At 38.5% G+C, this 24,013-nt stretch overlaps 1 protein-coding gene across 1 annotated transcript in view; it reads left to right on the forward strand.

The window, feature by feature from the left end:
* Positions 1-10,649: 10,649 nt before the first annotated feature.
* LOC307126453 (protein NLRC3-like) overlaps positions 10,650-24,013 on the forward strand; it is an 18,181-nt gene continuing 4,817 nt past the window's right edge. Inside the window, exons 1-6 of the mRNA XM_079816964.1 lie at positions 10,650-10,788; positions 13,760-14,038; positions 14,145-14,207; positions 15,857-17,660; positions 21,030-21,203; positions 21,782-21,955. Coding sequence (XP_079673090.1) covers positions 13,780-14,038; positions 14,145-14,207; positions 15,857-17,660; positions 21,030-21,203; positions 21,782-21,955 — 2,474 coding nt within the window. The 5' untranslated portion in view covers positions 10,650-10,788; positions 13,760-13,779. The remainder of the gene's footprint in view (positions 10,789-13,759; positions 14,039-14,144; positions 14,208-15,856; positions 17,661-21,029; positions 21,204-21,781; positions 21,956-24,013) is intronic.

Consider the following 24,013-nt stretch of genomic DNA (forward strand, 5'->3'; position numbering starts at 1 on the left):
ATTTGAAGGCCGATTGCGTCACCGCAGCGCGACGAAGGCTGTCCCAGGCTGTTTAATGTGTTCGAAGGGGCCTTCAAATGCAGCCTGCCGTCCGTGTTGCCAAGTCCGCGTTTTGTCAGCCGAATTAGGCTACTTTTAAGTTGTTGCAGCGGGTAAAAAATTATTTCCGCGGGTTTGTTTCTACCCCATAAGTACGATTTCGCTGCTCCAACACCCCCAAACGTACAACTCCAGTGGAGAATTCGGCCGCTCAATGGAGAAAATCGCATTGGGAGTTTTGGACTACTTTTGTTGCAGAGACCTGGCAACCCAACCCACCATCCTTATCCCCGGCCGCGAAGGATAGAACCAACCAGAACAAGTGGATCCTTCGCAGTGTATTCCTCTGCCCATCCCGCGGCAGAGGAACACTTATAAATGTAAGTATTGTGTTTTAATTTACTCAAATAACCAACAAAACGTTTTAAAAGCCAGTGGTCTTTATTTCTGTGTTACAACGGCACAGCTTTATTCGTTAGGTGATCTGATGTAATATTTCGTTTTGTTTTATGGATCAAGTTACTTTTAGCAGCTTTATTAAAATGAGGGCAGCACATGAGTATTTATTTACTGGGCCGAAAAAATCGAGAATATAGAATTGAGGAGAATATAGAACTTAAAAAAAAAAAAAGTATGCAAGTTAATAGACACATCTTTACTGAAATGTATTGTGCTGTTGTGTTTGATGTTAACAGACATGTTTATTTTCTCTGTTTTAGGATTGAAAGTGTCCTGGGACAGGTGAGGGAGTGGGAAACTTGGCCATGGTTTGTCTTCATGAATGAGGTGTTGGGACAACCCCACTGTCCTCATTACCTCCATCCCTGAGGACACACCAGGGCCAAGTTCAGCAGCGGATGACCAAGATGAGGAGCAACTCCAGCCAAGAGGAGACGAGATAGAGAGGATGAGCTGATGGAGACACTGAGGGAGGACAGGAAGAGCGAGAGACAGAGGAGAGCAGGGAGAGAATGGACAGATTGTTTTTTCTTCTTGAGAGATTGTTGAGAACTAAAATTTTGGTTTTGTAAATTAAAATGTGTAAATGAAATATTACCGTTCTACACATTATTTTTGTTATGCAAGTTATAATTTGTAAATGAAATAAATAATTCTGTACATTTATTTTTGTCATGTCAATTAATTTGTAAATGAAACAATAAATTGTTCTATACATTTTTATTTACAGTACATTTTACAACAATTTACATAAGTTACGTTTAAGATTAGAAAAAGTTGTTTCAGAAAGAGGGAAGAATAAATTAAATTAATTCACATCCTCAAATCAAACCATAAAATATCTTAACATGCATAACTGTTCTATGAGCTGAACTCTGCAGGACAGCGACCCTCCAAGACCAACCGTGCCTATCCCTAATCTATAAGACATATTTCTAGTGTATTTTATTTTTAGATTCTTTTTTAAACGATAACTAATATCAAAATCTAATATCCATGTGTAAAAAGTCAGTTTTCCATAAAACCACAATATTTGCCCCTGAGATGAAATTGAATAAAAATCTGAGGTACTTAACAATTATACTCAAATATAGAGTAAATGTATTTCGTTACATTATTTGTAATATTTAGCAACTGTTCACAGCTGCCGTTTAAGAGAACTGAAATGAACATTTATACTGGACATTAAAGTTATATTCAACTGCCTAAAAACAAAACAACTAAAGATGTTTACCTCGGCCCATTTATGTACATAATACAGAGTATAAACTATATAAAATCGTATGCCGGTAACATATTAGTCAACATTTTATTTGTATCAGTAGATACATTAGATTACTGGAGTAAATTGAAACCCAATACTTGCATTTAAAAGTGTAATATCTGGCAATTTCTTTTCAAAAATCTGACGTTGCGGCGCGCAATGAATTCTGGGGTAGGCAAGGCTATGAAGCATCCATCTGAGTATCCTTCATTTCATGGGAAAAGAAGGACGCATTTGAAGGAGCCTTCGAAGGACCTACGAATTGGGACAACCTTCGCCACGGCGCGCACTTCAAAGGACACGGCCTTCAAAGGATGCAGCCCTTGAATTGGGACACAGCTGGTATGTTCTTCATGAAGTAGTAGCGGCGCGTGCATGACCAAGTAGAGTCAGCGTAGCTCACAGCGCCATCTGCTGGTGAAAATAAGGTTCAGGGGAAGGTCCTCATGGCTGGCACTCTGTAGCGTCTGGAGTGTCTCTCTCATAGGATCAAAGTGGTGAGTTTTTTGGAGAAACATCAGAGATGTTTTCCTCCAAACAGCTCTGCATATAAATTAAATTCCTGCTCCAACGGCTCCAACAAGTCTGAGTCAAATTGCACCACCGACTGATTAAGACCGGCTAGAGTGTGACCAGAAGATACTATGATGGCCCTTTTTGAGCTTCAATCAGATTCTAATCAGCCAGGACCCCTACCTCACCCTTCAGTCTAGAACGGCCGGGGGGTGACCCTAACACACACACACACACACACAAGCATTCCTTTCTATTTAGCCTTTAATTAAACTATCCCAGAAATTACATATATGATGATTTCTTAAGTGTATGCATGCTCCCCCTATTTCTTATGTTTGCGTGATGTAAGAGCTATCTTAAACGCTCAAAATTGCTCTGTATAGAAGATGCACTGCCTTTAGGTCTGTAAACCAAGGCATGTTTGATGTCTAAAAGTTCCTTTTTCTGTGTCTTAGTCACTGGTACAAAGTATATGATTATGAGATGTACCGCTAGTATGTTTTAGTCCTTTTGGAGTGAAACTTTACTAGTTCTGGCTTCCAGCAAGAACATTCCATTGAGTAATAAAGTCTGAACAAAGAAACACTCTCCCGCCTGAAATTCACACCAACGATTGGTCGCCGCAGGGAAAATGGGCGTAGTTTAATGGACTTTAAAGGACAGAAAGACCAACACATTGGGGCTCAGTCAACTTGCAAGGACCCCGACGAGACAAATTTCCTTTTCCTCCCATCTCATCAGCGTGGCTCGCGGGCTTCGCGAGCCGGCGCGGTCCAGCCAAGCTGTTTCCTTTGAGGATCGACGCGCTCCGCGACAACAGCCAGCGGCGCGCTCCATCAGACCGAGGAACCTAGCTTGGACAAGATGAACTTTCCCTTCCAAGACGCTCCCTTCCCAAACACCTTTAAAATTCCCACGGACCAACTAAGCTCCGGAAAAACCAAACGGAGAGAACGCTTCAGCGCACGAACACTGAGAAATGCCAACGCACGCATCTCGCTTTACACAACACAAAGAAACCATGCAAGTATCAATTCTATCGAAATTTAGATTTAAGATTGTACCCCTGTTTAAGGTGATATGGTTCTTGCTGGCTCTAGTGGTTATGTTCGGGAAGGTGTCGGATCGGACACGATCTTACCCTTCTTCCTTTCCCTTCTTCCTTTCCCTTCTCCTCATCCCTCCTCCTCATCCTTTCCCTTCTCCTCTTTCCACTATTCTGTAAATACATGTATTCTTTATTTAGTCATATGTAATCGTAGTATTAATCTTTATTAAAACCATGATATCCATCTAAGCTACGAGCTCTTATAAGCATCGTTGAATGCTTTAATTAATACCATAACTCGGAAAGTTTGTCCTTTGTGGCCAGAGGGATAAACTTCCCGAAAATTGGGTAGGAAGAATAGACCTAGTGAGTGGATAAAGAATTACAGCTCTTTCCTTAAACGGAACAGAGAGGAATTTTGAATCAACTCCCAAGAGGTTCTTCTGGGATTATTTAATATAGATATATCTTTAGTTAATTGCAATACATTGTTGTTAACCATATATATTGTATATTGCATAAATACCGAGGTTAGGTATTCCCCTTTTGGGTGATTTTGGAGATTTGTGATTAGATTATAACCCGTTGTGATTAATCATAAATCCCTAAATATTAACACCCACAATTCCCTATTGAGCTAATTTTTAATATAAATATATATGTAACCCTAAGACGCTACAACTCTCTGCCTCACTGTCAAAAATTCTCCTCATCAGAATTTTAACAAAAATCCTCAATTTCCTCATTTGTCAGTTGTCTTTTAAATAAACGGTCTTGTCATTTTCTCTGTAGAAGTAGATAAAAACTGGTAAATTTTATTAAAATCGTGTCTCAAGTCAGTACCAATGTGAGTGTGAGGTAACAGTGACGTCAACAGTGACGGCTTGTCAACGGGAAAAAATGCTTGCAATGCATGACTGTTCAAATGTTTTATTTTTTATTCTTTTTATATAAAATATTTACTGACTAAATTAAATACATGCAAGTGAACTCTTTATGGTTTAAATACTTAAAAGAAAATTAAATGTTTGTTGATCGGTAAATTATCACGGGCTGTGGGCGGGGCGCCCCCATTATATGTTTACAACACTGACAGGAAGCCGAAGCCTGCTGGATTTACAACACAAGCTCATTCACTTCTCCTGATATGTGTGACATTACGTGAGGGAACAGGATAGAAAATGATTGTGTTAGTTGATCGGTAAAGTTTTCACGGGCTGTGGGCGTCTGCACCGCCATTATATGTTTACAACACTGATGGAGACAGAGCCTGCTGGATTTACAACCACTCTACAATCCACTTCTCCTGATATATGTGACATTTTTGTGATTGTGTAATGTAATTTGAATTGTATTAAACCTAAAATAAACATTAAAAGACACTGAGCTCAGTCAGTTGATCACTGAACATTCTAATCACACCGGTGTGATCGTACGCTCCAAAGGGTTAAATACAGCAAAAATGTACAGGCTCCACTGATGATATCAGTAACAGGCTCAAATATGAAACTGATTTTTGTGTAGTTTTTGCTATGTGTCCAAATGAAAGATAACTACAATGGAAATCTAAAGATTTATCTCAGATTTTACGTTAACGTTACCTCAGTAACATTACGCTCACTGGAGATTGTCAGCAAATGAACCAAACACGGCATTCAATTTAACAAATGTTACAAAACCTTGAAAAGACAACAGATAAAGTGACAATTAACATAACATATGTAAAAAATGATGACTCGAATTAAATTTATAGCTCTTACCTTTTCCTCTGAGAACTCTCGCTGGTAGTCGATCGTTAGAGCAAAATGAGGCGCATGCGCAGTCCAAAGTCTGTGCGCACAAATGATGACGCAGTTCTTAACATCATACATCAAGCAATTTATTTATATTTACATTTTTATTTGATGTACATTTAAATGGTATAATCGTCATATTAAACTTGCATTAAATTACAACAACAAAAAATATATATAATAATAATAATAATAATAATAATAATAAAAACATTTGTGATGATTCTTCTGACTGCACAGTGCTCAATCACTCTGTATTTTGGGAAAATCATGTGTGGACAAAAGTGGATAACGCGTGTTTTCCGTATGGGTAAGAACATAAATAAAAGACTTTCTGAATTGTGTTTGGAAAAACATTTATTTTTTTGTCATAACAAACAGGCCTGATTGTATTTACTCTGTTATACTTACGGTACATTTTCAACTGTCATTCAATTGACAATATTGATACAATACAATAAAAAAAATTCCTTTCACAAGTTGTAGTGAAATTGCTGTCTCAAATCCTCTTTACGAACTTAGATGTTAAGTATAGTGTCATGCTACTGTGCCCATTCAATCTGTTCATTTAGAACTCCACACACAGTGTTATCACAGGTTACACAAAAAAACAAAAATGTTCTAGCTTCATTCATTCTTTTTTTATCAACACTTGAATGTCTTGAATTATCAACGTTTTCATGAAAAAACAAACAAAAAATCTGAGAAAATCGTGTTTTTTGTCTTGACTTTGTCTGGATGTGATTCAGAACGGATGGATGGATGGAGTTAACATTTCATCTTGATTTATATACTGTTGAATGTCTGATGATCACGCTATTTAACTAATATTATTATTATTTATTTCATTATTTGGCGTAAAGTGACAGGCTGTACCTCCTACTTCTGGTTGTAAATGTCCGTTAGTGGCAGAAACTTCCTTCTGTGCAAGTATTGAGCAATAGACGCATGACATGGGCATGAATAGCATGTTACACATTGAGAAAGGAGCAGGCGTTGTTCCTTCTTCCATTTTAATGACTTCTCATTACACTAGTGCCACATATAAAGTGTGATATTCTTGCTCATGTACTTGCGCTTCAAACGATCTGATAGATGCTGTGGGAACTTCCGGATCCAGCCCTTAACCTTCAGTCAGGCACATGCACAGGTAGGGCAGAGCACAAGCCCTTTTTGCCCTTACACACCGAAGTGCCCTTTTTTTTTGGTGGTGGTGTTTTTTCTTCTTCTTTAATAAATAAATGCTATAGGTCACACTTTACGTCTGTCTGTGTGTTTTACAAATATTTAGCCAATGAAAGGTATTAAAGCTTGTGACTAAATCTTGTTGGACCCTCAGACTGTCAGTAACCCTCATAAATCCACTCCCTCTATCGTAACTGAATGAACTGAAGTTCTACAGCAGCTGAACGAACTCTTGCCAAGGTAAATAAAGATCTTGTTGTTTGAATAAGTACAGCGTTTTCTTTACGCAAGAAACACTATAGCTGTCCCAATGTGAAGGCCGCGCACTTCGAAGGCCACATTTGAAGTGTGATTGCGTCAAAGCGGCACTATGAAGGCTGACCCAATGTGAAGGCTGCACCTCTGAAGGCCACATTTGAAGTGCGATTGCTTCACAGGCTGCTGCAATTCGAAAGCTACTTCAAAATGCGCCCTCCATTTCTCAGGCAAAGGAAGTGTACAACAGATGGACCCTTCGCAGCCTACCTATCCCAGAATTCATTGCACACCGGTGACAACAGGATTTGTATAGACTGGTCTGCAATCCCGCGGCACTCGATCAGATTTCTTGCAGTGCGGGATTCAATTTCCCAGTGAAAGAGGGTAGCAGTCGGCAACTCTATAGAGACCCTGGTAAGGCCTGTGCCAGCGGGACATCATCTTCATCTGGGATGAGTGCATATTTCTGTCCGCAGGTTTGCGGGGCTGAATCGGTCGACGGCTGCCATGTCATAAAAAGTTACAATGCATCGATTATGTGAGTTGAATTAAAATAAGTACTTATATAATGACTTGGACGTAAATATATAAATGTGAAAATATATTGTAACGGTTACATTTAACATAATAAATAAACTGTTAACTAATAGTTGCAAACGATTAAATAATTAACCATAGGCAAAATTTTTACCTGGTTATGATCCGGTCTCCCATCATTGCAGGTTTTGAAGCATGTCAAAATCCAATAAACTCTCAAAAAGCAAAAAAAAAAAAACTACTTTTCTGCTCCATTTTTTTTTTTTAATCCCTCACAAACGTGCGCTGTAAGTTGTCACACACCTGCTATAGGCCATTTAATGACGCTCGGTTCAGTGTTGCCAAGTCTGGAATTGGGTTACTTTTACACCGTTGCTCTGAGTTGTTTGTAGCCTATAGTCCACAGGTTTAAGTTGTATTTACTTTAGCTATATTTCTACCGCCCACCCCCTGCGTTTTGGCCGTGATTCCGCTACTTTTGATTAGCAATTGTAGAGGTTTTGTTGTGCAGTCCTGGCAACCCTGTCCCTCGGTTCAGCCTTCGCGTAGGCCTTCGAAGCGTGCAGCCTTCACTTTGGGACACAGCTTTTATCTATAAAGGCTCATATTTTATGTATTTGAGGTCTGAGACATGTGGGACCAGAGAGAGAGGGCTAGCATTTGCCATCTAGTCATAGCCAATAGCCTACACTTAAATAGTCTGTGCACACAGTAGCATTTCATCTTTTATAAAATTAGATTTTGGTCAAATGTATTTTACAACAGGAAAAACGGAGCACTCATAAATCTACAACAAACTTTGTAACTGTTGATGAAAACGTAAGGTTAATGTGATACCTCCGTTTTAAAATTGACTGACAAAAGGACCATTTTCACACATTCGCTGGCCCGTAACTGCATTTGAATCTGACTTTTGTAAAATGTTTATAATATATTAATAAGTAATACAACAACATATAATTAGTTTTTACCATCGGAAAATCATAAATAAGCACATGTGCGCCCTGAGTGATCCTTGTCATCTAGGTAAAATATATTTCTAAGAAATTTGTTATTTTATTTATTATTGCGATACACTTAATTTATTAACATTTAATGATATTATGGTTGCATGTTTAATTCATGTTTATGCTGTTAATATGCACGTATTCGCTAGCTAGCTAATTTCTGAATCTTGTATTCTATACTCTCCGCTTGTCTTCACATAGTAATGTTGTCATTCACATTAAGTGCAAATAGACTGCCTTTTTTCACTAAAGTTTATGGAAGACACCAGATTACTTATAGTGACAATGGCATAGGAGTAAAGTACATGGTTTAAAGTTTTGACGTAAATCGACCGGAGGTTCGAATCCGCCTTTTGCCGAACTCGTTCTACTCCCTTTTCCCATAACATATCACATCGGAAAGGCATTTCTTTTCAATAAAAATGAAGAAAATATTCACAAAGTGAACTAAAACGTCTAACGTGTGTTGAATGATAAAGTGTTAGGGGTAGGTGAACAGACATGCATTTTTTCAGTTTCAGCACATGCCCCTCAAAAGGTCTGTGCACGGCCCTGCCTTCAGTGGATTACAGCAGTAAATCAGGTGAAGGAAGTGGAGGAAATGCTGTCTGGTTTGAAAACACACTGCTGATAAGGAGCATCAAATAGCAAATATATATATATATATATATATATATATATATATATATATATATATATATATATATATATATATATATATATATATATATATATATATATATATATATATATAGATTCAAGATTCAAGATTCAAGATTTTCAAGATTCAAGAGTTTTATTTGTCACATACACAGTTATATACACAATATACAACTGGCAGTGAAATGTAAACAGGTCCGCTCCATGGACAGTGCAAATAACAGTTACAAGAAATTAAATAGAAATAGAATAAAATTAGAATAAAAAGTATTAACATAAGTAGAATTATAAATAAATCAAGTAAAAGATAAAAATAGGAAATAAGATAAAAATAAAAATATAAAAAATATGTGGATATGATAAGTGAGATAAACTGTAGACTTAAAAATAAGTGGTTAACATAAAATATATAATATGTATATATAAAGAAGTATAATGTGCAAGGTTTATTACAGGTTGTTACGCAGTAACAATAGGGACGTAAAGTGCAGTGCAATTGCAGTATGTGGATGTTAATGTTAAAAGACTGTATGTTTATGTGTGTGCGGGGGTGAAGTGAGTCACGTGACTGAGTTCAGGAGTCTGATGGCCTGGGGGAAGAAACTCCTCCTGAGTCTTTCAGTCTTTGCCATCAGGCTACGGAAGCGCTTACCAGATGGCAGCAGGGTGAAGTGAGAGTTTGCAGGGTGATTAATGTCTCTGATGATTTTAGTAGCTCTACCTCTGCAGCGTTTGGTGTAGATGTCCTGCAGAGACGGGAGAGCTGAGCCTGAGATGCGCTCGGATAAGCGCACCACTCTTTGCAGGGCTTTGCAGTCGTGACTGGTGCTGTTCCCGTACCACGCTGTGATGCACTGAGTCAGGACACTTTCTATCGCCCCTCGATAGAAAGTTTTCAGGATGGCTGGTGAAACCCTGAATTTCCTCAGCTGGCGCAGGTGGTACAGTCTTTGCCTGGCTTTTTTCACCTGTGTCTGGATGTGTGTAGTCCAGGTCAGATCCTCGGAGATGTTCACACCCAGGTATTTGAAGCTGCTCACTCTCTCTACCGGTGTCCCGCTGATCATGAGAGGGGAGTATGACCGATGCTGTCTCTTCCTGAAGTCCACAATCAGTTCTTTGGTCTTGTTAACATTCAGAGAGAGACAGTTGTCCTGGCACCATGATGTCAGTTGCTCCACTTCGTCCAAGTATGCCGTCTCATTGTTGTTGGAGATGAGACCCAGGACAACAGTATCATCAGCAAACTTGATGATCGAGGTGGAGCTGTGTGTGGACAAACAGTCATGGGTGTAGAGAGAGTAGAGCAGGGGACTCAGCACACAGCCCTGTGGAGCTCCAACACTCAGGGTGATGGAGGTGGAGGTGAACTGGCCTACTCTCACCGCCTGGGGTCTGCCAGTGAGGAAATCTTCAATCCAGAGGCAGAGAGAAGAATTTAGGCCTAGATCCAGGAGTTTGTGTGTTAGCTTAATGGGAACTATGGTGTTAAAGGCTGAGCTATAGTCAATAAATAGCAGCCTGACATAGTTCCCACTTTTGCTGTCGATGTGAGTGAGGCAGGAGTGAAGGACGTGAGAAATGGCATCTTCAGTCGATCTATTGGGACGATAGGCAAACTGAAGAGGGTCCAAAGTGTCAGGAATGGAGGAGCAAATGTTGTTTTTAATGAGTCTCTCAAAGACCTTCATGACTAAAGATGTGAGAGCCACTGGACGATAGTCATTTAGGCAAGAGGGTTTACTGATCTTAGGTACAGGGATGATGGAGGATCGTTTGAAGGAGGTGGGGACAACAGATGTAGCAAGGGACTCGTTGAATATGGATGTAAAGAGCCCTGCGAGCTGATCTATATATATATATATATAAGAATTTCGGCAAATGCAGTGACAGGAGAGCTGAGTGCTGACGTCTCTCATGTCTCTTCCTGAAAAGCAGTTTCACTTCCTTTACAGAAGTCAAAGAAATTTCAGTTCAACACGACAGTTCAGAAGAGAAAAAGTAAAGCTCTACAAATCTGAGGTGAGTGTTTCATCTTTCTTTTGTTGTTTCATGTGTGTGTGTGTGCATTATTATGTGTCATTGTCATTTAATATACATACAAATGTATGTAGTTGTTTGCAGTTATGAGGTTAATGGGTGTTTTTAGAGTAAGATCAGTTTCTCTCGTGAGATTATTTCCTCTTCTTGGCCGGTGTTGTGTAATATTCTGTTCTTGTGAAAAACTGTTCCAGTGGGTGGAGTACACATGAATATTCATGATATTTCCCTTGTTGTGGGCGTGGCAAACAAATGGAACTGAAAAGATTAGTGCACGCTCCTCAAATCGCAACTTGTGTCATGGATTATTTTGAAAAGACAATGAAGTTTCAATGTTAAGCATTAACTGCAACAGTTCACATTTTCAAAACAATTAAAGGACAACTCTGGTGAAAAATGAACCTAGGGGTAATTAACACATGGTTACCGAGTAGATCGTTCTCTGGGATGCGTTTTCATGAAAATCAAATGTAAAGAGTTTTATCTCTAAAAACAGATTATCTTATAATGCTAGTCTATGGGGCATAGAGTAAGTAAAATTAAATCGCTATTTAATACCACTAACAAGGCTCAAAATAGTCTCCCACTAACACGGTAGCATAATGAGGGTCCCTACATACAAAACAAAGCATTGAGAACTTTGTAAGTGTACAAACAGTTTAATAAGAAGTTACTTTTTAAAGACAGAACATTACACGTACACAGACAGGAGCCATCTTGGAAAACAGTCTCGACAAGTCGAGCCACAAACGCTGTGCTAAGTGAGCTGGTCGATAGGAATTATCGCAGCTTAGGAAATTGATGAAATTACTGCATATTTTGAGATTTTATGGCATTAGTCGACCTCTCAGGAATATTGATTGAAGTGGTATTTTATGAAGCGCGTTATAGTTCATGTATATTGTTGTATAATAGATGGTTAGACTCTAAATGGAGTTAGATAACGTGAGCAGCACTGCTAAAGCTACTATATCCAGATGCTATTGTCATATTTCAACAGTTTTTAGTCTCTCTAAAATCTTTCTGTCGAATGAGTTTCTATGAAGTAGCCTATTCAAGGAAGAACGTATCTAGCGCCTGGATATAAAGAGTTGAATCAAATTGGTTGCCCTGTTTATTAAAACACTATTTAAAACTTCTTTCTTGGGTTAAATTATGTATATGCTATTGGGCTGTCAATAGATTACATTTTTTAATCGTGATTAATCACACACTTATTGTGGAATTAAGCATACATCATTTATCTTTTTAAACACATTAATTTTGTCATAATTTGCTATATCAAGCAAAGTAAACAATCAGATTGAAGGGTGATTCTCACAAAACTGTATTTTCTGCAAACTTCAAGGATCATTGGAGACTCCAAAAGCACACCAAATAACCAAATATAAGGAGTCCATATAATTATATTATGATACATTTATACACACCTAAGCACCCATGAAAAAAAAAGTTACAGCAACAACGAGTTTTCATTTTAGATGTCAAGCTGCGATACCGAACAGGACCAGACGTCGACGCTAAAAAACTCCTAAATCAACCGCTTTGAGTGCATAAACCTACAATTAATAAATACAACAACGTCCACATGACAAATCAAACATTATCCTTCCTGAGTGTGTGTGGAAACAACGCGAATGTACTGAAATGTGTCTGTACATGAATGCAGAGCGATCAGTCATCGAGAGCACACACACATACACAGTTTTGCTCTGTGTAGCAATATATAACAGACTCTCACGCGCTTACTGTACGTCACCAAAATTTCACTCTTCAGAAATTTTGCTGTACCAAAACTCATGTTCACCCATCCCCATAGTACTGGGCGATATGAACCAAAAACATGAGTCAAACCACATGTTAGATATTTGTTCAAACAAACTGTAGTTAATCAACATAAAATGCAAATGCAGGGTTTCCTTCCCCGTTGCACAATAAAGCTGCACAATAATGTTACCAAAATGTAAATGAAAAAATACGTATATAAAATAATTTGCCTACTAATGCATGGATCTGTATGATACCTATTCCACCTCCTATTATTCACATTCATTTAAAGGGTTAGTTCACCCAAAAATGAAAATAATGTAATTTTTTACTCACCCTCATGCCGTTCCACACCCGTAAGACCTCCGTTCATCTTAGGAACACAAATTAAAAAAATTTAAGTACTCACATGAACTGATTTAAATATGTTTTAGTACATTGATGGATCTTGAGTGAGGAAATGTCATCGCTGGCTATGCAGGCCTCACTGAGCCGGATTTAAACACAAATATCTTAATTTGTGTTCCGAATATGAACGAAGGTCTTACGGATGTGGAACGGCATGAGGGTGAGTAATAAATTACATTATTTTCATTTTCTGTCTAGATTAATGCCTCATAGAGATTAGCATTTTTACAGAACTTATTTAAAGTTTTAAAATGGGCGTGAGCGTTTTTCACAAAACAAACAATCAAGCAGAAAGCACAGGCCCTCTGTCAGTGTCAGTCGGGTGTTTCTGTCCACCATAGACCGTAAAAAATATGGATGCGTCGTCTTCAATGCCTTCCACTGAAGAAAAGTGAAGCCGACGTTCGAATATGGTGCTGACATCTTGCGCTGATTTGAGACAGAGTCTGTGCGGTAGAGAGCAAGATGTAGAGCCGCAATATCAAAAGTCCGCCCACACTCGCACACACTCGGAAATGTAGAAATTAAAGTTCCAATATCCTCCCAAAAATCCTGTGGCAGAGACAACTTCACTCAGAGAAGCATCTCAGCTTTCAATCATGACGTAACCCAATCATATGCATATTCCACATTTTATCATAAGTGTGTCATGCAGTGTGGGGACTTGAACTGGTCTAGGTCTTGACTCGGTCTCGGCCTGTCTTGGTCTTGATTTGGTCTCGGTCCTTCAAAGTCTTGGTCTTGTCTTGGTCTTGATCTTTTTCTTTATGTCCTGCAGCTGTGAATCTGTGAAGGGCAATGGCGTCTGTCGAAGAGCTCCTTGAGAAATCACTGAATGAACTGGAAGAAGCTGAACTGAAGAAGTTTCAGTGGCAATTAAAGAATGATCATGAGTGTATATCAAAGTCTGATATGGAGAATGCAGATAGGTTAAAAACTGTGGATAAGATGGTAGCATGTTTTGGAGCAGAAGAAGCTGTGAAGGTCACGGTGGAGATCCTGAGGAAGATGAACCAGAATAATCTGGCTGAGCAGCTGGAGAACAAACACAAGCAAGGTAACGTTTAATTCGCTGTGACTGTAATGTGATTTTTTTTTGCTCTGCTGATGTGTTTGTGTGATTCATGTTTCTCAGTGTGTGATCCTCTCTTTCTCACACGCAGGTCAGGCTGAAGGCAATATAAAGACATCTGCTGCTGTTGGAGCTCATTCAAAAGAAATAATGGGTAAATAACAATCACTGCCTGTACTACCTGTACATGGAAATGGGAGCAAATATAACAGCAAGCAACCATAACAGGGCCAAGAAAAACAGTGGCAGATCTTATACAAGTACATTTAATACAACAGAGTATATAGCAGTGGTAGGTAGTGATAACGTCTCGGTTACGTATGGTAACCCTCGTTCCCTGAAGGAGGGAACGGAGACGTACGTTGGTAATACGATGAATTGGGATCACTTTAGAGAGCCCCTATCAGCTTCGCGATTTAGAGAACAGGCCAATGGGCCATTGGCGTGCGAGATTTGCATCTTGCGCTCCGCCCCGCGCCGCGGGTATAAACAGGAAGCGAGAGCAACGCACTGACGTTTTTCACTGAGGAGCTGAACTAGTGGCTCGGCCCTGCAGTGATGGAAGGAACTGTGGCGACGGGACGTACGTCTCCGTTCCCTCCTTCAGGGAACGAGGGTTACCATACGTAACCGAGACGTTCCCTTTCAGTCGGTCACTACGACGTACGTCGGTAGACCGACGAATTGGGATCCCTATGGAAAACGCCACAGTTACTACCACTTCCAGCGCCCAGTGAGAGCCCCTCAGACCACGTTCTGATGCGGGCGGGGAGATTCACGCAGGGAGAGTCATACTGCTGTTCCGCAAGACCCATTCAGCAGACTTATTGGATAACGCTGAGAAAGCGTGCCCAGAGGGACGCTGCGGAAGCCACATCATGCCCGGAGGGAGTTACCATGTGGAGAGTACACGTAAGGGCTGGCCGTGGGCAGCTCAACATACGAAGTCCCAGAGGTGGCCCCGGCCTATTACAGGCGGGGGAACGACACCGTACTGAGACGGCAGAGAACTCTGCCAAGGGAAAGACACGAGCTCACCGTAGGGAGCTGTACCGTGGAGAATACACGTATGGGACCGCCGTAGGGGTCACGACATACGGAACCCAGTCTGACACAAGTTCCACCAATGCATACAAGTGCCAGACCTGGTGTCGGACGCTCCGCCACATCCGACTGCCGAGGGGTGCGGAGGACTCAACAGGGTTCACCAATCCTGGGAACTCGACTGGAGAATATAGCACGTATCCGTTAAAATTATCTGCCAATGGGGTGAGAAAATCTTGTTTCTGATTGAAATCTTGTTTCTGTCCCAAACAGAAATAAGATTATTTTTCTCACCCCCTTGGCAGATAATTTTCCTTGTTTTAAGCAAAAACTCCCTTCATTTTGACCCCCCCCCCCCTCCCCCCAGAAAACAAGAAAAAATATCTTATGTAATTTTACTTATCTATTAAGTGCATCTTGATTTAAGAATTTTTTGATATTTGGACTGGAAACAAGAAACAAATACTAAATAAGAAGAGCATTTTTTGCAGTGCTTAAGTCCAATAGTGACAATCCAATAAATGTTCTGGAAGGAATTAGAAAAAGTTATAATGAAATTTTAATATTGAAACCAATTGCATTCAAGTCAGCGTTAGTAAAGGCAGTTCCATCATTATATGTTATCATCTTCAGCATAACCAGTGTAAGATGTGCATGTAAACACTATTGCAGTAGGAGTGTGATTAATATAAATATAGTAGAAGCACGAATTTATGAAAAACACAATCACTTAGTCTTTGCTGCCCCTCTTTCTTAAAGGCTCAACTGCAGACGACAGTCAAGCTACTCTTCGCTATTACACAGAGATCAGCCGCAGACTGAAGGACAAATTAAAACTGGACTACAACCGGATATTGGTTGGTGATTCACAGAGGGGTCATCGGGAATATCTGAATGATATCTACACTGATTTATACGTGGTGGAGAATGAGACTGGAGGAAGAGTGAACAACCATGAGGTGATACAGATCGAATCAGATCACAACAGATTGACTGCCAAGGAGAATCCAATCGAGTGTAATGACATGTTTAAAGTCCAGTGTGACACGGGTCGACGAAACAGAAAAGTGCTGACAATGGGGATCGCAGGAGTGGGAAAAACTGTCTCTGTCAATAAATTAATTTTTGACTGGGCTGAAGGAACAGAAAATCAGGATATAGTCTTCATATTCCCACTTCCATTCCGTAGATTGAATCTGATTAAAGAAGAGTACAGTCTCATGGGATTGCTTAACAAATACTTTAGTGGAACTGAAGAATTGCCCTCTCTTCCTGAAGGTGATGGTAAAGTCATGTTCATCTTTGATGGCCTGGATGAATGTCGCTTTCCTTTAAACTTTAAAGAAGATGACGGATTTACAAATGCAAATGAAAAAACAACAGTGAGTAAGATAATAATAAACCTGATCAAGAACCACCTGGTTCCCTCTGCTCTCATCTGGATAACATCCAGACCAGCAGCAGCCGGACAGATAGACCGAAACTACATTGATCAGGTGACAGAGGTGCGAGGATTTAACGATGAGCAGAAAGAGCAATACTTCAAAAATAACAGCAGTCCTGAGGTTTCTGAAAAGATTATCCGTCACATTAGGAAATTCAGGAGCCTGTACATCATGTGCCATATCCCTGTCTTCTGCTGGATCTCTCGCACTGTTCTTCCGCCTTTACTGACTCAACAAAATGACAAAACTCCCACAACTCTCACAGGGATGTACACAAACTTCTTAATTTCTCAGCAGCAACAGATGGAAGAAAAATACTGTGATGACCCTGAAACTAAAGGCAATGCAAGGTCTTTTGATGAGATTATTCTGAAGCTTGGGAAACTGGCCTTTCAACAGCTGGAGAAAGGAAACCTGATTTTCTACAAAGAAGATCTTGAGGAATGTGGACTAGATGTCAACGAAGGGTCGGTGTACTCTGGGTTATGCACTCGAATGTTTCAGGAGGAAAAGGCAAGAAACGTTTACAGCTTTGTACATCTCAGCGTCCAGGAATTCATTGCTGCTCTTTATGTGTTTTTGATGGGCAAAGATGAGAAAGCTGACCTATTTCTTCAATCCTGGAGAGAAAAACTGACATGGAAACTGTCCAAAAAGCCACTGTTTCAGCTTCACAAGGCTGCAGTCAACAAGGCTTTACAAAGCGAGAATGGACACCTGGATCTTTTCCTCCGGTTCTTCCTGGGTCTCTCTCTGGAGTCCAATCAGAGTGACCTGAAGGAAATACTGCCAGAACTGGAACTCAAAACAGAGAACTTGAAAAACACTGCTGACTATATAAAAAAGAAAATAGAGAAGGAGAAATCAGTAGAGAGGACCATCAATCTCTTCCACTGTCTGAGTGAACTGAAAGATGACTTTGTGGAGGAAATCCAGAAGAAACTCAGCTCAGGAAATCTTTCAGCACAGAATCTCTCCTCTGGTCAGTGGTCAGGTCTGGTGTTTGTGCTCCTCATGTCAGAAGAGACTCAAGAGATGTTTGAACTGCAGAAATACAGAAGATCTGATGAAGCACTGATGAGACTGCTGCCAGTGATCAAAAACACCAGAAGAGCACTGTAAGAGTCTGCTTTACATTCATTTACATGCATGTCTTTTGTAAATGGGCCGTCATTTTACATGGGTGACTTGTTGGCCTAGACCAGGGGTGTCCAAACTTTTTTTAAAGGGGGCCGGATTCGATGTTGTGGACATACCCATATATATATATATATATATATTTACATATTTTTTCTTGATTCCTGGGGGAAAAAATAAAAATTAATTGAGTTTTTGCTTGAAACAGACTAAATTATCTTCCAATGGATTAGAAAAATGTGACCCCGTCTGTGAAACCCCGGCTGAAGTCGCATAATCTAATTAGGAGATATTGAGCGTCAAAGTAGTCATAGCCATAAAAATGACCAAAACAGGCAATTTGTGTTTATTGCTGTAAATGATAGATTATACCAAGGGCTTTGAGATGCAGTACTCAATTTTTCATTTATAATATTATAAATACTGAAATTAATGATTTTATTGACGCTATGTTTTATTATTTTGCACCAAAAAATACCGGACGTGGGCTTCTTAAATATTGATTTAATGTTTACTTTCGACGCAGAAACAACTGCTGATTCTTATATCATTCGGTTCAGAAATTTATTTTTTTACAATTACAAAGTGCAAACAGACCATAATATCAATCCGCACGACCAAGGATCAGATCAGTGTCGGGAAAGGCAAGAAAACGGCAACTTAAGCCGGGTTCCGATTTCTGTGTGGATTTCTTTGTGCCATCACCGACATTTCAGGAACAGTTTATTTGTTTCCTAACTCCACCTTCTGCCTATACATCCATCTTATTTTAAAGACATTTAATGGCTGCTAAGTGTCTAAATAGTTTGTTTTTTTGATGCTGAGGCGCTGGGTTTATGAATTCGCTCTCTGACAGGGCGGCCCCGGCACGCAAAGCGCAAGGAACAGAACAGCTGATAGTTTAATTAATAATGATTAATATAGGCCTACTGTTTTTTGTAGGCTAAATAAAGAACCCGTATTATATATTAATATAAAAAAGTTGCGTGTGTCCTTCGGAACCAAAGCTCTTGCGTCTGATGTTTTGGTTTCGGTTTGTAAACCTATACGAATAGAACATGCATGAATGAGAACATAAAGTGCAGGACGTGCTTTAGGCTAAAAGAGTTGTTAAGCACAATGAGCCATGAAAAAATCCTAATGAATCATAATCTAATCGAATTGTGAGACAAGTGAAGATTCACAGTTATGACTATCTGCACAAAGTTTGAGACTGACCTGTTAACTTGTTATAGGGCATTAGGCCTATTCCTGGATTTACTCCAAATGTTACACAGTGACATTTTCTATGGATTTTTTATGTATTAATGGATATATATATAGGCCTATTAATGACATTTTCTACTGAGATTTCATTTTACTAATAAAGTTATAGCCTACAAATCATTAGAGTGAACTGACTTGGTAAATCAAGCTCTTGTGGTGCCCCCATTCCTTTCAGTGTTTCACGCTTTTTGGACATGCACATCATAATAAATAGACTTGTTTTACAAAACTAAGAATTTTCCCATAAATGTGTCCTATATCACTGAAAATGGGAGAATCTTAGCTTTAATGTGGTATATGGCACATTATCAGAATAATAATGGTTAAAATGTTTTACAATTTCAAAAATAAGCTTGATTTTAAAATTGGAATTTCTCAAAATCATGATTTTCTGAGGCCGAAATTCAGCTAACCTTTGACATGATCTTACTCAGTCAATATTAAAGATATCAAGGTTATATTTTCACAGAATGTTCTTTACATTATGTAGGATGATTTTATGTATAAAACAGCGAATGACAAAAAAATGACTTTAGCTGGGTTTTCACAGAGAGGGTCACAAATAATCTTCCAAAATCTTCCTTAAAGATTCCAAACAGAAACATTATTTTTCTTACCCCATTGGCAGATATATTTGCTTGTTTTAAACAAAAACTCACTTCAATTAAATTTTCCAGAAAACAAGAAAAAAGATTTAATGTCATTTAACTTATCTCGTAACATCTTGATTTAAAGGGGCTATATGCGTTTTTCTGAAATTTAAACTCGCGACTGACACCTGTGGCCAAAAAACAGAACTGCTCTCATTTTCTGCTCGCTCTCGCAGCGGTGGTGACGTCACATCCGCAGACAGCGCGGGAAAAGACGACCCGCCAGAAAATAGGAAAAATAGGATACAGGCTTATAGGTGCACCCACTGTGAGCGGACAAGGTGTCAGTATGCTCATCAGGAGATGTTTGAGTCATAAATGGTAAAATAAAAAGGCTATTGTTACGTTTATTTTGGGGAAAAAGTTGCATATAGCCCCTTTAAGAATTTTTAGATATATTTAGACTAGAAACAAGACAAAAATACTAAATTACAGCATTTTTTGCAGTGCACACAAGGCATAAAGTAATACACACACACACACATATATATATATATATATATATATATATATATATATATATATATATATATATATATATATATATATATATATATATATATATATATATATATATATATATATCTAGAATGGTATTTAGTCTATAGACATATAAATAAAAATGCACAAAACTGCAAGTTTATGACAAAAATAGTCTGCAATTTGGCCTTTATTACTCATTTAATACATTTCTACATTACAAATTAAATAAAATTAGATATTAACCTACATTTCTGACAAATTACCGGTTAAAGGTGTTACCACAGTAAACACACGATAAATTCGTAATGCGAATTGTTGTTTGGAAAGTATTTTGAATCGGCTCAGCTGATTTGCACGTTAGTGTTGTTGATTAAGTCAGCGCTGTTTAACTGGATTTAAATTAAATCAAATCACAAAGAGATTCGCAGCTCGTACCGGAGAGGAGACATCTGCGCCGAACTCGAACACTTCTCACGGGCTGTTTAGTGGGCGCGTGATCGAGACTCTCAGCAGGTAAACACATTTGTTCAGAGTCAGAGGGGTCAGAGCTTGTGAGTTGCGCAGAGCACAAGCAGCGCTGTTTCGTTCCGCTTTGGGCGCTGTTTCCCTGACCTAAAGTCTAGTACTGCCACCATGTGGTGACATCGTGAAACTGCATGATTTGTAAATGATCCGTGGCGGGCCACATTTAATACATTTTAATAGATGCGCTGTGGGCTGTTTGCTGGACTTTGGACACCCCTGGCCTAGACTGTTCAGAAAAAAAAAAAAAAGAAAAAAAATGTATGTGTGTGATGATATAAATACAGGTTTGATGTTTTAAGAAGAGAGAATTGTTTTAGCTTTTCTTACATCACTACAGTCAAAGGTTTTACCAGGTTATCAATTCTCCAGATTATAAATGTTACATAATAAGCATTACTGTTACTGTTTGTTTTGTCCTCTACACAGGCTACAGTGTTGTAACCTCACTGCTCAGTCCTGTGAACGTTTGTCTTCAGTTTTACAATCCTCAAACTCCTTCCTGAGAGAGCTGGACCTGAGTGACAATGACCTGCAGGATTCTGGTGTGAAGCTTCTTTCTGATGGACTGAAGAGTCCAAACTGTCAGCTGGAGATAATGAGGTGAATGGTTTTAAAATAATTAACTATGATTAGAGGCGAACTTAAAAGTGCAATATGTGATCTGGGAAATGCTAACTTTAGCCGGCAAGCACAGAAAGCGTACAATCCCACCCTCGTTGCAAAATCGCCATCCAAAGTCATGCCTCATGAACACATGAATGCGCACAAGAAACGAGACGACCAGAGACAACAATTGGATTACCAAATGCATTTGAGATATTTGCAATTAACAATTTATTTTAAAAAATCCACACATTCACTCTTATTTGTATGACTCTGTTAATGTTTGTCTAAATGTAAAAAAAAAAAAAAGTTCAATTCCAAAAATGAATTTGAAAAAAAGTACAGTAATCACTTCAAATTACTGCCAGTTATTTTAAGTTATTTTGCCAGTACATTTTTTAAACCGTTAAAAATAAATAATACCTAATGAAAGGCTGAAATAGGCATGAAAACTTAATTACATTAAGAAAAAGTTATACTTTTACTCTGGCACATTTCCAAATACAAACTGCAAAGGTCAATGTGTCTGATTGCCAAACTAATGTGATGTGGACTGTTGCTGTATGTCTTTGTAGATTGTCTGGCTGTATGGTAACTGAGGAAGGCTGTGGTTATGTGTCTTCAGCTCTGAGTTCAAACCCCTCACACCTGAGAGAGCTGGATCTGAGCTACAATCACCCCGGAGATTTGGGAGTCAAGCTGCTCACGGATAAACTCAACCATCCAAACTACAGACTGGATAAACTCAAGTATGTAAAGCAGGAAGAGTTTACAATTACAATCTTCACTTATTACAAACCAGTACACTTTCATACATTTACAGAAGTTCTCATTGATAATTTACAGTACAGAATTTACAGTAGTTATACTACTGGGCTGTTGAATGCTTCATTATGATTGGTTATTGAACTTTCTAAGGTGTGCAGTTGTTTTCAGGGAAACGCACGGCTAAAGTAGTTCCAGGCAGATCTTGACTGCATTACAGTTCCATATCACTTAACAAAATTATTTCAGTTATTTCAAAGGTCCTGACAGCTTACAACAGCAAAATAAACAAAACCCAAAGACATTGACCGAAACAAATAAATATAACAAACAACAGGATGTAAATCACAAACCATTTCCATAATTTTCCTACGAAATGTTTTATTCACTTTCTCCTGCTTTCTCTCCCATACAAACGCACACAAATACAGTACATACATACACGTGCGTCATGGCCGGATTACCACCTTTATTTTCTAATAATTCAACGGCCTGTCACCAATTATTCCTTACATATCACTTGCAAAACGATTTCAGTTATTATTGATTATTTACTATCAGTAACTTATGTAATGTCTGAAAAAGGGACTATATTAGGTGAGGTCCGATATCTCCCACATGGAAAGGACCTGTATAAACATATATGTTTTAATATAGGTTTTGCTATAGGTTTTTAATATATGTCACATATATAAAATTGGCCATTTTCATATATTATATGTACATATATGCACATATGTGTTCATATATACATGCATACATATACCTATATAGGTACATATATGCACGTATATATGTGTGCATATATGCACATATATATGTGTGCATATATGCACATATATATGTGTGCATATATGCACATATATATGTGTGCATATATGCACCTTTATGTTCACCTATATGTTCACTTATATGTTCACCTTCATGTTCACCTATATGTTCACCTATATGTGCACCAATATGTTTACTTATATGTTCACCTATATGTGCACCTATATGTTCATTTATATGTTCACCTATATGTTCACCTATATGTTAGTAAAATTATTAAAATCCATTGCTGCTAGGCAACATAAATAAAATATTTTTTACAGATAATAAAATAAATGTACATTATTTATTTACTTAAGAACAATCCAATAGTACAAGAACAAAAATATAGTACAGGAACAAAAATATAGTACAAGAACAAAAATAAGACAAAAAAACTGAACAGAAAAAATAAAAAAAAATTCTTGTTGATCTTCTCAGCTCTGTGAGCTTCGAATTGCTAGATGTGCCTATCTGCCCTCCGCTGGCTGCCGGCCACTTCTTCAATATAGAATCTAGAGAAGACAAAAATAATAAGACAATATAATAATAATAATAATAATAATAATTATAATAATAATAATAATATAGTGCTTCAAAGTGCTTACAGTACAGCTGCGATTGGACACATATTTTGGATAAAGGGCTGATCATAATAAAAAATGTGTCATGTAAACACGTCAATTGGACGATTCTGATTCAATTCTGCTAAATCTGAAATAAATTCTGATTGGAAACTTTTTTTTTGCGGCATCGTTCTTTCATATGCACATGTCCGTCAGCCCTTGGAAGACTAGGTGGAGGTGTCGTAGATGATAATGTAGTTGTTGACATAGATGGTTGTATCGCTGTAGATGTTGATGCAGATGGTAACTCAAAGGCTGTCTCAAAGGTCCCAGTCAGCAGGTCATCCTCCTAAGACAATGCAATGCAAGTGTTAAACACTGAAACACGGTTAACACAGCAGTCATTTTGACATGTCATCACATTATTTACTCTGACCACATCACCCTAGGCTCCTAAACTTACTACCTCACACCTACCTAAACTTGCGACAGGAGAGATTCAACTGTATAGTCCTGACTGTCTATATGCCTATCAAAATTACAATTGGAAGTCTTTGGTCTCTCCTTCACGTGAGGCTCAAGAAAGGACATAACGGCCATAAACTTCCATCTCTTTTGACTGCCTCCTTCAGCACTACTCCTTTTCTCCTTCTCTGTCCTCCTTTC

This window comes from Gobio gobio (assembly GCF_949357685.1).
Source record: "Gobio gobio genome assembly, chromosome: 5".
NCBI lineage: Eukaryota > Metazoa > Chordata > Actinopteri > Cypriniformes > Gobionidae > Gobio > Gobio gobio.